Source organism: Rhinatrema bivittatum, chromosome 1, assembly GCF_901001135.1.
Source record: "Rhinatrema bivittatum chromosome 1, aRhiBiv1.1, whole genome shotgun sequence".
Lineage (NCBI taxonomy): Eukaryota > Metazoa > Chordata > Amphibia > Gymnophiona > Rhinatrematidae > Rhinatrema > Rhinatrema bivittatum.
The window spans coordinates 338489782-338504035 of NC_042615.1; the positions used below are offsets into that span (position 1 = coordinate 338489782).

At 42.6% G+C, this 14254-nt stretch overlaps 1 protein-coding gene across 1 annotated transcript in view; it reads right to left on the minus strand.

Annotated features, from left to right (window-relative positions):
* ADAMTS3 (ADAM metallopeptidase with thrombospondin type 1 motif 3) overlaps positions 1-14254 on the minus strand; it is a 474821-nt gene that overhangs the window by 96415 nt on the left and 364152 nt on the right. Inside the window, exons 7-8 of the mRNA XM_029598748.1 lie at positions 12561-12717; positions 8045-8150 (exon numbers count right to left, since the gene is read on the minus strand). Coding sequence (XP_029454608.1) covers positions 8045-8150; positions 12561-12717 — 263 coding nt within the window. The remainder of the gene's footprint in view (positions 1-8044; positions 8151-12560; positions 12718-14254) is intronic.

The window sequence follows — 14254 nt, forward strand, 5'->3', positions numbered from 1 at the left end:
CCTTTTAATTTTATTTAATTCTGCTTTAATGTTCATTTTTTTCTTTTTTGTCATTACTTTAAAAATAAGTCCCATCACCATGAAGGTCCCATTTCGGGATATCGGCACAAAACCTTAAATCAAAACAACATCGAGAGAGCAAAAAACCTTCCTAACTTATCTCAAATGTCCGTATTGATCACAACCCCGACATGGCCATGTTTCGACAACCACTCTGCTTCAGGGGATTCTCCTTGAACTTTCAACACATGAAATTTTGGTTGACCGAGAGCGTGTTGAAAGTTCAAGGAGAACCACCTGAAGCAGAGTGGTTGTCGAAACATGGCCATGTCGGGGTTGTGATAAATACGGACACTTGAGATAAGTTATGAAGGTTTTTTGCTCTCTCGTATGTGTCTGATAGCATGTTACATTTGTCAAATTTTGAAATATGCTTCTTCTATATTGTTTCAGGTTGTGGACTGTTGAAGGTAGGGATGCGCATTTGTTTGATATGAATGGGTAAAATGAATTGAATGGTTCCATTTTCATTTCATTCATGGACCCCCAAAACAAATGGAAGTTGTCCATAAATGTAAGTGACTATTTTTGTCTCTTGTTTATGTTTTCCATTTTGTCTATGACCCATTCAAATCTATGGCTGTGCTGCGAGTACTGAACAAACAAACAAGTGAAGGCAATTCTAGAAACCACATCCTCCTAATGCAGGAAAACTGAGAAATGATCCCAAATGGAGGATAAATCACAATGAAGCATCTTTTAATTAGCCTATAGCAGCCATTAGGATCAAGTAACACTGACGTTCTCCAACTGAAAGGTCTGAACATGTTCAAGAAAGTCTCTATTTCTTCTCTAGCATATGGTAGAGAAGGTTCTGGTTTTGAGACATTCCTGAGAGCTCAAAGAACAGCTTCAAAATAGTTGGCTTTGAAAGTGGTAAAGAGCAGTTTCTGCAGTGGTCTCAGTCGCTGTAAGGATAATATAGGAGCAAAGGCACTGCATTTTCTCTGTTCTCTGGGAGAGGGTAGGCATGTTTTAATGTGATTAAGTATGCTGTGTCACAATGACACCGGGACATGTTGATAATCGGAAAGCTAGGGTCTATCTGGACAGAATGTGTGATGTTCGATATATATTTATTTGGGATCAACTAGGATGGTAGTTGCTTAGATTTAATGACATATGATTTGAGAGACTAATTCAATAAGTGTGATATGTCAGTTAGGATGTAATGCCCTGCTCTGATGCATACAAATAAAAAAATGGATGCCATGCTGACATAAGAATAGCTTACTGCTGACCATGCTGAATAATGGTGGTGCATAAGATGAAAGTCTGCGGACGTATTGATGTATATAACGCTTTATAAAAATTTTGTTTAATGCATATATATGTTTTTTTGCATTGTTTGGTAATGTGCCCCATGTATTTGCAGGAATAATCCAAGTTCATTGGAACGTTGTGCTGAAGAAATTTTGTGGAACAACTATTAAGGAAGATATCGCTCAGGCCCCAGAAGCAACATCTACAAAATGTGATATCAAATATTTGGACCAATGATTATGCATGACACAGTCGTGCTGAAAGGTAAAAAAATAATATAAGTAACCTCAGTGTGGGTGGTATGATGGTCCTATTTAAAAAGTGATATATAATAAGAGAAATTATTCAGAAACAGCACGAATCTAATAAAGAGTGAATGTGAATTTGCTATTTGGTATGGGTCTGAATATTTGCATTTGACTTTTGGGATCCCAGTTTCTGTTGCTAAAATGTGTATGTGTGTGACAGACATTTCTGCACACAGTAGATGGTATAGTGTCAATAAATAAATTCCTTTCTCCTATCCAAACCCAGTCAGGCACTTCAAATTGCATTATGCCAGTGATAGGAAAAAGCAGAGGAGAGAATGGCAGCCTTGGCAGGTATAGAGGATTTGCTGAAGAACCAGTCCAGCCTAATAGCATTCCTGCCAATAAACTGAAAACCGCAGGATGGCAGGAGTGGAAAGTAGCTCAAGGCAGAAGCAATTGAAATTTGGAAAGCATGTGCTACTACCACCTGTTCCTCTCCCTCCTATTTTGGAGCAAAGGGAAAAGGCTGGAGAGCCATCCAAGGCTGGCAGTAATAGGGCAGAAGCATGGACTGCAGCAGCAAAAGTGCAACAACCAAAGCCAGCAGTATGCTACTCTACTTTGGTTACTTCCCCTGAAGCAATGGACACAGTATTTTCAAAAACTGATTCTGAGGAAGAAGCTTGTCTGGGACTCGCTGAATCATAAATTGAAGAGCTAGTAGGCGAAGAAAATTTGGGAGATATAATCAGTTGTGTCAGCCTCCAGAGGGTGATGCAGAAGATAAATGATACTGACAGTGTTGGGCAGTCGATAGCCTTTGCCCACACTATGTCACAGGGCCGACCTGTGACATAGTGTGGCAAGTCTTGTGGGGGTCAGCAGGGTACCCCAAGACTTGCCAAAATCCCTGGTGGTCCAGCGGGGGTCAGGGAGCGATCTCCTGCACTCGGGCCGTCGGCTGCCAGTAATCAAAATGTTGCCAATAGTCTTTGCCCTTACTATGCCACAGGGGCTACCGGTGCTATTGGTCAGCCCCTGTCACATGGTAGGAGCACAAGATGGTGCCAATGGCCATGTGACAGGGGCTGACCAATGGCACTGGTAGCCCCTGTGACATAGTAGGTCAAAGGCTATCGACGCCATTTTGAAACCAGCTCCGAGGGTGTGAGTGCAGGGGATGGCTCCCGGACCCCCCACTGGACCACCAGTGAGTTTTGGTAAGTCTTGGGGGGTTCATGAGGGTGGGGAGGTTGTAGTTAATTTAATTTTAGCGGCGAAACGAATAGAAATCAACGTATTAATGTATTGGGGTGCCATACGGCCGAATGCAATGTATCTGCCCCCCAATGAATCCGAATCCAATGTATGGCGTCCCTCTGCACATCCCTAGCCAGTACTAGCCTGGGGACCACTTCTGCTACGTCAAGCAAAAGCCAGAAGAAAGGGATTGAAAAGTGGTAGACTTTTCCCCAAGGATCCCAGCCTCTTCCAGGTGGCAGGCAGCATTCCCCTGCCATGTGTCCACAGTGGCAACCCAACACAGAGGAAATAGGGTGGTGTACCGTATTACTGTCCTGGGGCAAGAGGTAGGCAGCATCGAAAGTAATAACTAGGAACATCAGGAAAATGATTGCCCTGGATATCTAGCCCCTGCAGGAAGTACAGAATGTGGATATTAAGTGTCTGCTGCATATGTTAATCCCCAATTATAAAGTACCCTATAGAACTGCATTTATTTGACAGGTTATCCCCATCTTGTACAACCAGTGCCATATTCACACCCAGGTACAGCTACCTAAGGCAGAGAGGAATAGAGTGCATTTTACCAGTGATATCTGGACCAACATGAATGTTATGCGTGCTTACCTCTCCATGATGGCACACTGGTGGGACCTGACTGAGGTAGGGGTAGGCAGCAGCTCTAGTGGGGAACAAGCATCAGGGTGTGGGTGGTCTATGCTACTCATCCAGGTGATGGAGAGCCATCATTCCTTGTGTAATATTCTATCAGGTATAAGAAAGATGCTGGAGGCTTGGCAGCTAAACTGGAAAGTCGGGATTCTTCAGGCAGGTTCCTTCATGAGAAACAATGTGAAACATGATAAGGGCAAAATACGATGGAGGCTTTCAGGGTATTGATTGCTTTGCATACTTGCTGCACCTGACAAGTCAGAAATGCCCTGGCGCTGGAGTCCAAGGACCACTGGAATCTATTCCTGAAGGATCTAATAGGGAGATGCAGTAAAATAGTAGGACACTTCCATTGAAGCATGAAGGGAGTGCCCCTCTCGGTTGGAAACAATGGCAAGCTCATGGTATTTGGTTACTTTCCCATCTTCTGCAGGATTGTTCCCTTCCTTCCTTTTCTGATTTGAAGGAAGTACACTCCTTACCCCAATCTCAGTTTTATGCCTGGTTGCAACTTCATGAGTGTCTGATCCTTGCTCTCCTCTCTCAATTTCATCTTGCTGATTTTCCCCATTTGTATGACATTTATCAGGATTTTGGTCCCATTGGCCATTTTGCCTCTTGGCTCTATAAATCTCTCTTTGTTTCCTGCTCCACTTAGGCTGCAGACTTTCTGGAGCTCAGAAAGCACTTGCTCTCCTCATGATGTGGAATGGAGATATTTTTGGTGTTCCTCACTGCATATTTCACTGCCTTCCAGTTTAACGCAATCTTCTTTTTTTGTTTCCCAGAGGGTGGACTCCTTGGAAGCATTTTCGGGCTGGTATAGCATCCACACATAACTCTTGGCCCTGCTCTTCTGCAAAGACCTCATTATCTCATATGTTATTTTTTTGTACCATTGTGTTTTCTTTCTGGTAACAGGTATGGGTGATAATCTCCCGGATTACATATGGAAACCCCATTTACTTACTGAATAGTTATTCTTCGGGGGGGGGGGGGGCAGCCTTGCCTTATTTTTCTCTTCCCTCCACATTGTAAATTATTGGACTTTTTTCTTGCTGTCACTGTTCATATAATTTTGTCCTTCTGAAAACACAGTGATCTATTCAATGAGCACTTCTGGTGGAACTCCATCTGTTTATATTGTAAATGTGAAAAAGCTGTCACTAATAAAAGTTGTTGTCTTGGCTCATGGTCATGGATGTAGAAACTGCTAGATGGTTATTTTGACTCTCTGGGTAAACCACACTGATGCACAACTCTTTGTACCATTTAGCATTACTCTTACTGTTTTTGTAATTATCTTGTTAGGGGTCCTTCTGTAACCTGTGTCTGTATTTTGTAGATTTTGTTTATTCTTTTTTCTTTTTTAATGTCTTTGTCCTTGGACTTGTATTCTTTTTCTCATGTAATAATTCTTATAATAAAAAGATTTAAACATAAAAAAAATCACTATTTCTCCATTAACAATAGAGTGGAGAATAAAAAATGTGGTGAAAATCTAAAGGTTTCGTCTACAGATACAAACTCAACATTATCTGTAATTGCAGATTTAGGGACATTCACTTGAGCTCTATTCCCATGTCTTGTAGAGGCATGCAGACAAAACATTTCCTGTTTTTGTTTTGTTTTTGGCTATTTAATCATGTCATGGGTTTTTTTGGTTTCATTTTGATTTAATGCACACAAACAAAAAATTAGTGTGCGTGAAATCAAAACAAAACAACCCCCCCCCCCCCAAAAAAAAAAAAGCATCCCTAGTGTTTATAGAAAAAAGCATTGTTGAATTGGGCTCTTAGTATTGATCTCAACACTATTGTGCAGGCAAACCAAAATTGATGGACTTAACCAGATGCAAAAATCCATTTGAGTTCTAGGAACTCTGGAAGTTCTGAAAACTCTGCTGAATAAAAATACCTGAAAAGAAGTAACGAATGGGATAATAGGATTTAAAACCGAGTATCGTTTTATATATGCATTCAACACTGATCCTTTAAATCTTGTGCAGGGTGATTTTCTAAACGATTGAGCTGACTAAATAAAGAGTTAGCTGGCTAGATGAAAGGCTTTTAAATTTGTCACCACAGATTGGCTATTAGGGATGTGAATCGTTTTTTGACGATTTAAAATATTGTCCGATATATTTTAAATCGTCAAAAATCATTAGGGCCACGATACAATAACAATTCCCCCGATTTATCGTTAAAAAATCGTAAATCGGGGGAAGGGGGAGGGGAAGGGGGAGGGCGGGAAAACCTGCACTCTAAAACACCCTAAAACCCACCCCCGACCCTTTAAATTAAATCCCCCACCCTCCCGAACCCCCCCAAAATGCCTTAAATTACCTGGGGGTCCAGCGGGGGTCCGGAACGGCCTCCTGAAATCGAATCGTGTTGTCTTCAGCTGGCGCCATTTTGCGCCGCCATTTTACAAAATGGCGCCATATGGCCGGCGCCATTTTGCACCGCCATTTTGCAAAATGGCGGTGCAAAATGGCGCCGGCTGAAGACAACACGATTCGATTTCAGGAGGCCGTTCCGGACCCCCGCTGGACCCCCAGGTAATTTAAGGCATTTTGGGGGGGTTCGGGAGGGTGGGGGATTTAATTTAAAGGGTCGGGGGTGGGTTTTAGGGTGTTTTAGTGTGCCGGCTCACGATTTTAACGATTTTCACGATAGTTTAAACACCCAAACGGCAACGATACGATTCCCTCCCCCTCCCAGCCAAAATCGATCGTTAAGACGATCGAGGACACGATTCACATCTCTATTGGCTATATTTTATCCGCTCAAAGAAAGGACATTTAAAGAAGTGGGGGGGGGGGGGGGGGGGTTTGGGGGGGAGGGGCTAAACTAAGCATGTATACAGTATTTTCAAATAGAAGTGCACAGCGTCGCCTGGAGACACATGCTTTGCCATTTGGGGCTGGGTCTCAGGTAGCATTTTTAAATTAGCACACGGAATGGCAGAAGAGAGATCAGCTCACTCCTCCCCAAGTCAAGATGGTTGGGCAGGCTTCTGATAAGGGGATGCAGTGCCCGGGGGTGGGGAGGTTTCTCCTTCAAAACTGAGCCTTTACTTTGGGCCATGTAGCATGGAAATCCCAGGCCGCTGCCCAAAATAGTTTCACCGCTGCCATGCTGTTTCTCAGGTGAACATGACAATGCTGCCTGTTCTGCATATCTTTATCTTAGTGAATCGGATGTTAAAGTCCCATCTAATTCACATGTTACTACTTTCAGGTCTAACATGGCATAGTAAATGGGTCCCCTAAGGGCCAGATTCATTAAGGCTTTTCTCCCATTTTGTTTCTATGGGAAAAACCCTTAGTGAATCAGGTACTTAGGTGAACCTGAACAGCTAAGAAGCCTTATCTGTCTACCTGAACAGGTAAGCTGCACTCATCACAAAGTTAAAGAATGGCTTAGGGCCTGATTTACTCACATTCCGAGTCTATTGGAAAAATGCTTAGCAAATCAGGTCCTTAGTTTGCTATACAATAGGGGGCAATATTCAGTAAGCTGTTTAAGGACAAATTATCCGACTACAGGTAGCCGGATAACGTGTTCATTATAAACATCCCGCTGAATATACGTACTTAAAGTTAGCTGAATACATGTAGCCGGATAACTTTGAAACTTAACCGGCTATGTATGAATATAGATGGTTAGGTTATAACGTTATCCAGCCTCATGTGGCCGGATAATGTGCTACTTAACGCTTCAAGCGCTATCTATTTTAGAGCAGCGCGGAGGCGTCTGGAGCAAGGCAAATGGTCTCTTGCTACTGGCAATCTTATTAAAGGTATCGGGGGGGGGGGGGGGGGGGGGGTCAGGTAGATTGGGGGAAGGGAGTGGGGGCCCGGATATTTGGTATATCCTTGTGGGTTAGTGGGAGGGAAGGGAGAGGGCCGCCAGATGTTAAAATCACCGATACACTGGGATGGGGGGTTCTGGTTAACATTTTTTAGGAGTGAGACGGTGAAGAAGGCACAGCCTGACAAAGCCTTTAAAGATATTTTGGGGGGGGGGGGGGTGCAGGCAGGGGAGGGGATGGCTCGCTCTCTTTATGTAATACTTTTCAACTTCTGATAGCGTCACTTAGCCAGATATCATTAAAGATATCCAGCAACGTAGCACATTATCGGGCCACATGAGGCAGGATAACTTCAGAACTGGTTCTGAGCAGGTATAAAGTTATCCGGCTACATAGTCAGATATACCCAATATTCGGCTAGGTTAGCTGATAACGTAACTCCTCCCCATTGAACACCCCGAAATGCCCCTTTTTTATCCAGATAAATTCTAGCCGGGTAACTAGGTAGCCGACCAGAATTTACCCAAATAAGGGCTAAATAGATCGGAGTAAGCCATTTAGATGGATAACTATTATGTTATCCATCTAAATGACTCTGGGAATCTTACAGTACTACCTGTCAGTGGCTCCTACAGAATACAACAGTTTAGCTTCAGCCAAGTTCATTTGGTATATAAATAATCATGTTTGGTTATACAAATTGTGCTTTTTATTACATAGGCATCATTACTGACACTTACACATGGCCTGTTTCATGGGCAACTACAAATGCCGAGGAAAATCCATCCTCATGATTCAGGGTACAGCTTCTTACTGGATGACACATGCCTGTGACTGGAGCATAGCCTGTTGAAAGAAAGGAAAGTTTTTATTTTGTTTTTTATACAATGTAATTAACAGTCTGGAAGATAAAACAGCATCCCTAGTTTTACTGAGAAGCACAAGGTCCTGGGCTGAGTGCATGGGAGCTACATCTCTTGCCCTTTCTCTCCATCCTCCTTCCCTACCTGGTCCACAGCTGTAGCCTGCACTGAAGGTGAGAATCGAATCCCACTGGGGCTCAGGAGGAAGGACTGAAGAAGAAGAAGTTTTTGAGTGAGGGTTTAAAGCCTTGGAGTGTTAAACAGTCAGAGAGATTCTCCAAGAGATTCATATTGAGAACATCTTTCTGGGAGGAGGAGGGCAATGCTGTGGCTTTATATTGGTATTCTCCCTTCCACTGCCACCAACATAGCTTCTGCTTCAGGTACCACTGCCCTGACAGCAGATGTGGCACATTCCCCTCCTACCACAGCTGCTCATCATGCAATTGAGTGTGGCTCAGAGGAGGTAGTGGTGGCACTTATTGGTTATGTGCCTGGGCCCAGGGTCTGCCACCTGCTGTGGTTATCACCTTTTAGCCATGGCGCTGCTCCCGAGTACTCCTTACATAAGCTTCAGCAGGTACTGCTGTGACCCTCACATGGAGGGGGAGTGGCACAGAGGGTAGCAGGATGGATCCTCAGTGTGCCCATGGTCTAGGACAAAGTTCTTCACCACATGAGATTTGAAATTGCTTGTCACAGTGTCAACAGAAGAAACCAAGCAGTGGCCTGCCGCCCATGGACTCATTTAGCTGTTGCAGGAGAGTGGGCAAGCTGGAGGGAAAATGGTGGGGGGATGATGGAGGAGATACTGGAAGTGGCAAGCTGTGGGAGGAACAGAAGTTGGGAAGGGGAGGTTCAAGCAACAGGAAAGAGTGAATGATGGGAGAGTCAATGGATAGATGCTGAGGAAGGGAGGGGGAAAAGGCAGGGGCCAGATGGCAGGAAAGAAAGGGAGATAATCAGGGGGCTGTTGAGATATGGGGAAATGACAGGGGGTCATGCAGGGGGAAGGGGAGTAAGTATGGATGCTGGCTAAGAGAGAAATGAAGGGTTAGTGGAGGCAAAGGGTAAGAATGGAATAAGAGACATATGGATGAGGGATAATGTGGTGGTTGAGGGAATGGTAGAAAAAGGCATGGGATGACGGAAGAGAGAGAAATGAAGAGAGAGGTATGGGGCTGATGCTGGGCAAGAGGCAGGAAGCAGAAGGGGAAGAGAGGGAGAGAAATGGAGGGTTGGTGGTGAAAGCAAGAGGTAAGATGTGGAAGGATGGAAAATTATAGGGATAAGGGATGGAGTAGGGGAATAGGAGAAGGGGGTGGAGGGAATGGGAGCAAAGCAGAGGAATGGAAGTGTAGGAAACAAGAAAATTGAGAAGAGGGGTATGTGAAAGCTGAAAGATGTAAAAAAAAGCAGCAAAATGGGAAAAGAAGAGATGGCTATGAAGTTGTGACAGGAGAGTTGGAAAATAAGAATAGAATTGGGACGGGAGAGCAGAGAGTACTGGTGATTGGAAGGGCATGTGATGGAGAAGAGGGAAAGAGAGAGAGAGAGAGAGAGATGACCAAGGATGGGACAGAGGGAGAAGATTGGGGATGGTGAGTGAGAAAGAGAGGACCCTGAACGTGGTGAGGTGGGGAGAGAATTCTAGGGAAATAACAAAGAAACAAGGGAATGAGAATTGAAGGAGAGAGAGTGTAGGAGAAAGGGGAAGAGAAATGGAGAAAGGAGAGCATGCAGGGCAAGAAAGCAGAAAGAGAAGGAAGAGAAAGGAAAAGAGAATTGAAAAAGAAAAGGAAAACGGAAGAGGCCACAAGAAAGCATAAGGAGGCAGAGAAATAAGTAAGAGAGAACAAGCAGGGATAATAGGAACGATATCAAATTGTAGAGATACAGATTGAAAAATGGATTATTTTAATTTTGGCAAGGGTTTTTTCCCATGCAAGGTAGTTAGTCTAAGGCAAAGGGCTTCCAGAAGTAGGGAACATGGCTACCTGTCCTTCTCATTCATCCTTGCCATTGGCATAAATATGGTATTTTTCTGGAATGACCAGGGAGGGGGCTGTGCCTTGCTATGTGCATGTTGAAGTCTCCCTCTTAAACATTGCTCCCCTTTTGTAGCTCTAGAGGCACTTGCCTTACATGCAGAGCGCTATTTACCTTTCCTTACAATAAAGCTAAGGCCTTATGTTTCCATCACCAATGTGCGCTTATTGAGCTGGAGTGCTGTTCGTGGAAGGGGAGAGGGGAGGCACAGTGACTAGAGTACTCATGTTAAGCAGGACCATTTTACAGTTCCCTGCCACTGTCCAAATCACTTTATTCTTGTGAGAGAGTCAGTGTGTGTCTGTCTGTTGTACAGTTAGGGTATGCCGGCTGGTTTTACTTTTTTCAGGGGAGGTTGATCCAGTCCTGTTTTTACCCCTCTGCATACATGGGCTTGGAAAGGCAGGCCTACACGTCCCAGCATGCATTGGGGCAAAACCAGGACTGAATCATCTTGCCCTAAAAAAAAAAAATGGAGCCAATTGGCAAATCCAAGCACAGTGATTACTCTCCTCGGAATTTTGTTCTTCCTTAAAATTAGTTCACTGAGAATAGGTCTTGCTGAAGTTGTTCGAACATACACAGCTTTCTTTTTCAGCAGCCGGAAGCAAAAGGCAGACACCAGTTTGGTATTATATAGCTAAACCATATGCATTAAGGTGACCTCCTCTTTCTCACTGACATGATTATCCTAGAGATGAAAGGCTTTGGTGCCTACAGACTCTGAACATAAAAGTAGGATCTGGCTTCCTAAGAATTTGCAGAGCACATGGAACTTCTGACACCAACATGCATTAATCCAAATTACAGACTGATTCACAACATAAAAAGCCTAAAGGAGCATGCCCTCAGGGTTTTCCTAAATTACATTCCCATCTTTAATCCATCCATTCTTCCTTTAGTGTACATCTGTGTACCAAAAATAGCTACTGTAGGCTATTTTCTAATGGGCCTTGTGATAAAATTACAGTTTTATGATGAAAATGGATGAAGTAAAAGAGAATCACAATCACAGACAGATGCCTATGAAGGAATCTTAGAATGTTGGCTTTTTTAAGCAATGCAATAGATGAAAAAAGGTCCCAGAAGAGTTCAATAAACAAGCTGAAGATTGTGTGTCCATACTGTAATACCTCAAGGTATCTTCCCTCCCTGAAAGCATTTCTATGATGCCTGTACACTGCAGATCTGCACTCAGCTGATGAAAGGAGCATAGTTTTCAAAAGCTCATCACAACTGTTTCCTGAGTCCACTAAAAAAGGTATCACCTACAAATTGTTTTTTTGACTGTTATTTCTATGTATCTTAGTGGACTGACATGGCAAGTAGGAATGTGAATTTCTTTGAAAAGAAATAGGAAATGACAATGAAATTTACTGTTTCATTTTATTACTTTTCAAAACAGAACAAAAGAAAAACCATCCTACATTTTGTTGGTTTTCTTTGTTTTGTTCTGATAAAAAAAAATAAATAAATAAATCCCAATCCTCCATGGGTTGTGGCCTGCTCCACAGGCTTGTGGCCTAAGGCATGGCTTGCCGTATGGACCCACAGCATGCCCAGGAGCTGGCTTTGTGGCCTAAGCCAGAGCCAACTCCTTGGCTTCTCCAACCTTCCTCCTTCCTCCCCCTTCTCCCTAACCTGAAAGGTACTGGGGCAAAGAACTACCCAGACTCCCAGTTACCCGTCCCATAGGGTCAACTGCAAAACAAAAGGGGCAGGAGGGATGTCCACGTATTTCCTGTCCCATCCCTGTTGTTTTCAAAATGGTCTCTGGGACAACCAGCACCATTTTCCTGTATGGCTGTACAAAAATACAGCCGTACAAGAAAATGGCATCTGCAAATTGACATTACTATGTCACTGGTCTCAGGGCTGACTGGCAACATTTTGAAGACAACACAGATGAGGCAGGCGGCAAGTGGGCTTGCTTCCTGCCCTTTTTACCTTGAAGTTGACCTCACAGAAGTGGTAAGTGAGGGCCAGATGGTTCCCTGTCCCAGCACCATTTCAGGGTGAGGGTACTGGGGGCTCCCTAGCATTTCAGTTTCTTTTTTTCTTTTTGGGGATTTTAAATGTTTATTTTGTTTTGCAAAAGATACTGAAACAAAATAAACATTAAACCAAAAGAGTTTGGGATTAAAAAACCCTCCAAAACAAAACAAAAACAAAGTTTTGGGCCTGCACACCACTAGGGGCAAGCACACAACTTTATTATGAAAAACAAACATTTTAAGGCAATATTAGCCTAATTATGAGTGCATTTAATTTATTAATAAGATCAAGCTTTTAAAAAGCATGTTGCATTTATCTTATGGCACTGTCATAATCGCTATTGATTTACCTTGCATGCCTGCAGGTCCAAAATCTTGTCGTGTCAAGAAAATGGCGTGGTCATGGTGCTCGGAATGATGCAGATCTGACTTTTGCTGCTGGTATGCCCAGCGGCAGACATTCTCCAAGCTCTTTGATGGGTTTCCTCTTTCAATCAAGCTGATAGACTAAAAGAGAGTTATGGATTATACAAAGCACACTCATTTAATATCAAAGATATTATTCTTGCAGCATTTGCACTACCTTTTACAGTGCCTTCCATGCTATTGAAAACGTTTGGGGAAATAGATGTGAGAAAGACAAAAAAAAAAGTGGTTCAACCATAAGGATGAGGCAAAATGATGGCAAAAGTAGCTCAAGTAGTCACATATCAGCATTGGAATGGACAAACGTAAAAAAGATCCCAGACAACACCTCCCATATTTAAATGCAACAACTCCTTTACTATGGCCTACATTTCAGCGACAGAGTTTTCCAGCACCATTTTTAAAACAGCATGTCTTTTGTTCAAGGACTTAAATTTCCTACAATGTATGGAAGAAGGAAAAAGATTAGAGAAAATCTTTCATAAAAAGGGAACTTATATCCAGTCCTCAAATGTATCTTTATGAGGCAAATGTACCACTGTACCTTTTTTATAAGCTTTCCATGTGGTGGTGAAATACTGCAAGGTAGCATCAATCAGTAGCAGCAGTGAGGCTGGTAGGGGGGTTATTGCATCTCTCCTGCCAGTGAAGATCAGAAACCTATGTAATGGTAAGGGATTCATTCCATAGAGGTAGGGGTAGAGAATTAGTCCTTCTCTAGGGGTATCTGTTCTTCATTTTTTTGGAGGGGTGGGGGGCTTCATGGGAAAGTTGGAACTTGATATTGGAAGACTTTTTATGATCAACTCACAAATTATGGACAACTAAGTTGTCTTCAAATGAACATCTGTTTATTCATTACATAGTCAATCATATTCATATGGACAGGGGGCAACTTGGGAGACCAGTTTATGAGTAGTTCTTGTGACTATACAAATACTTTAATTGCAATCTACCATACTTTATTGAAATCCTCAATGATTTGAGATTTATATTATGATGCTTCTGAGACAATGATTGTTAAGATCTTGTTGAAATTTTCAGTGCTTTATGGATTTTAGATGATGGAAGAAACTCTGTGTGAACCTGTAACCTATCAGTGTTTAATTCTGAATCATAATACTTTTGTTGGTAGATAAGTGAGGATAAATATATTTAATGGGTATAATTTATGTTTTTGGAAGGAGTTTTTAATATTTAATGTTTCTCTTTTATGACTTGTATTGTTTATTGTGAGCTCTTGACAGTGTCTTATTTTTTTGTTTTTGTTGTTTGTTTGGTTTTTGCCAGGTTTTTGAGTTTATTTTTTGGGGGGAGATATTGAAAACCTATCCATTTTTCTAAGTTAGCTGAATAGCAAGCGCTACTTAGGTGGATAAGTTGAAGGTTAGACTTTCAATTAAGCAGGTCTAACTTGCCCGGAATACTTATCCGACTAAAGCTACATATTGCTACTTAGCGAGATAATTGCCGCCCAGATCCACCCACTACCCACCCACAATTTATCCAGCTATTCAAATAAGTGACTTATCAGGCTTTGTAGTGGCTGCTGAACATAACTGGATATTCAGTGACTGCTATATAGCTGGATAAATCTTAATTATCCAGCTATCTAGTG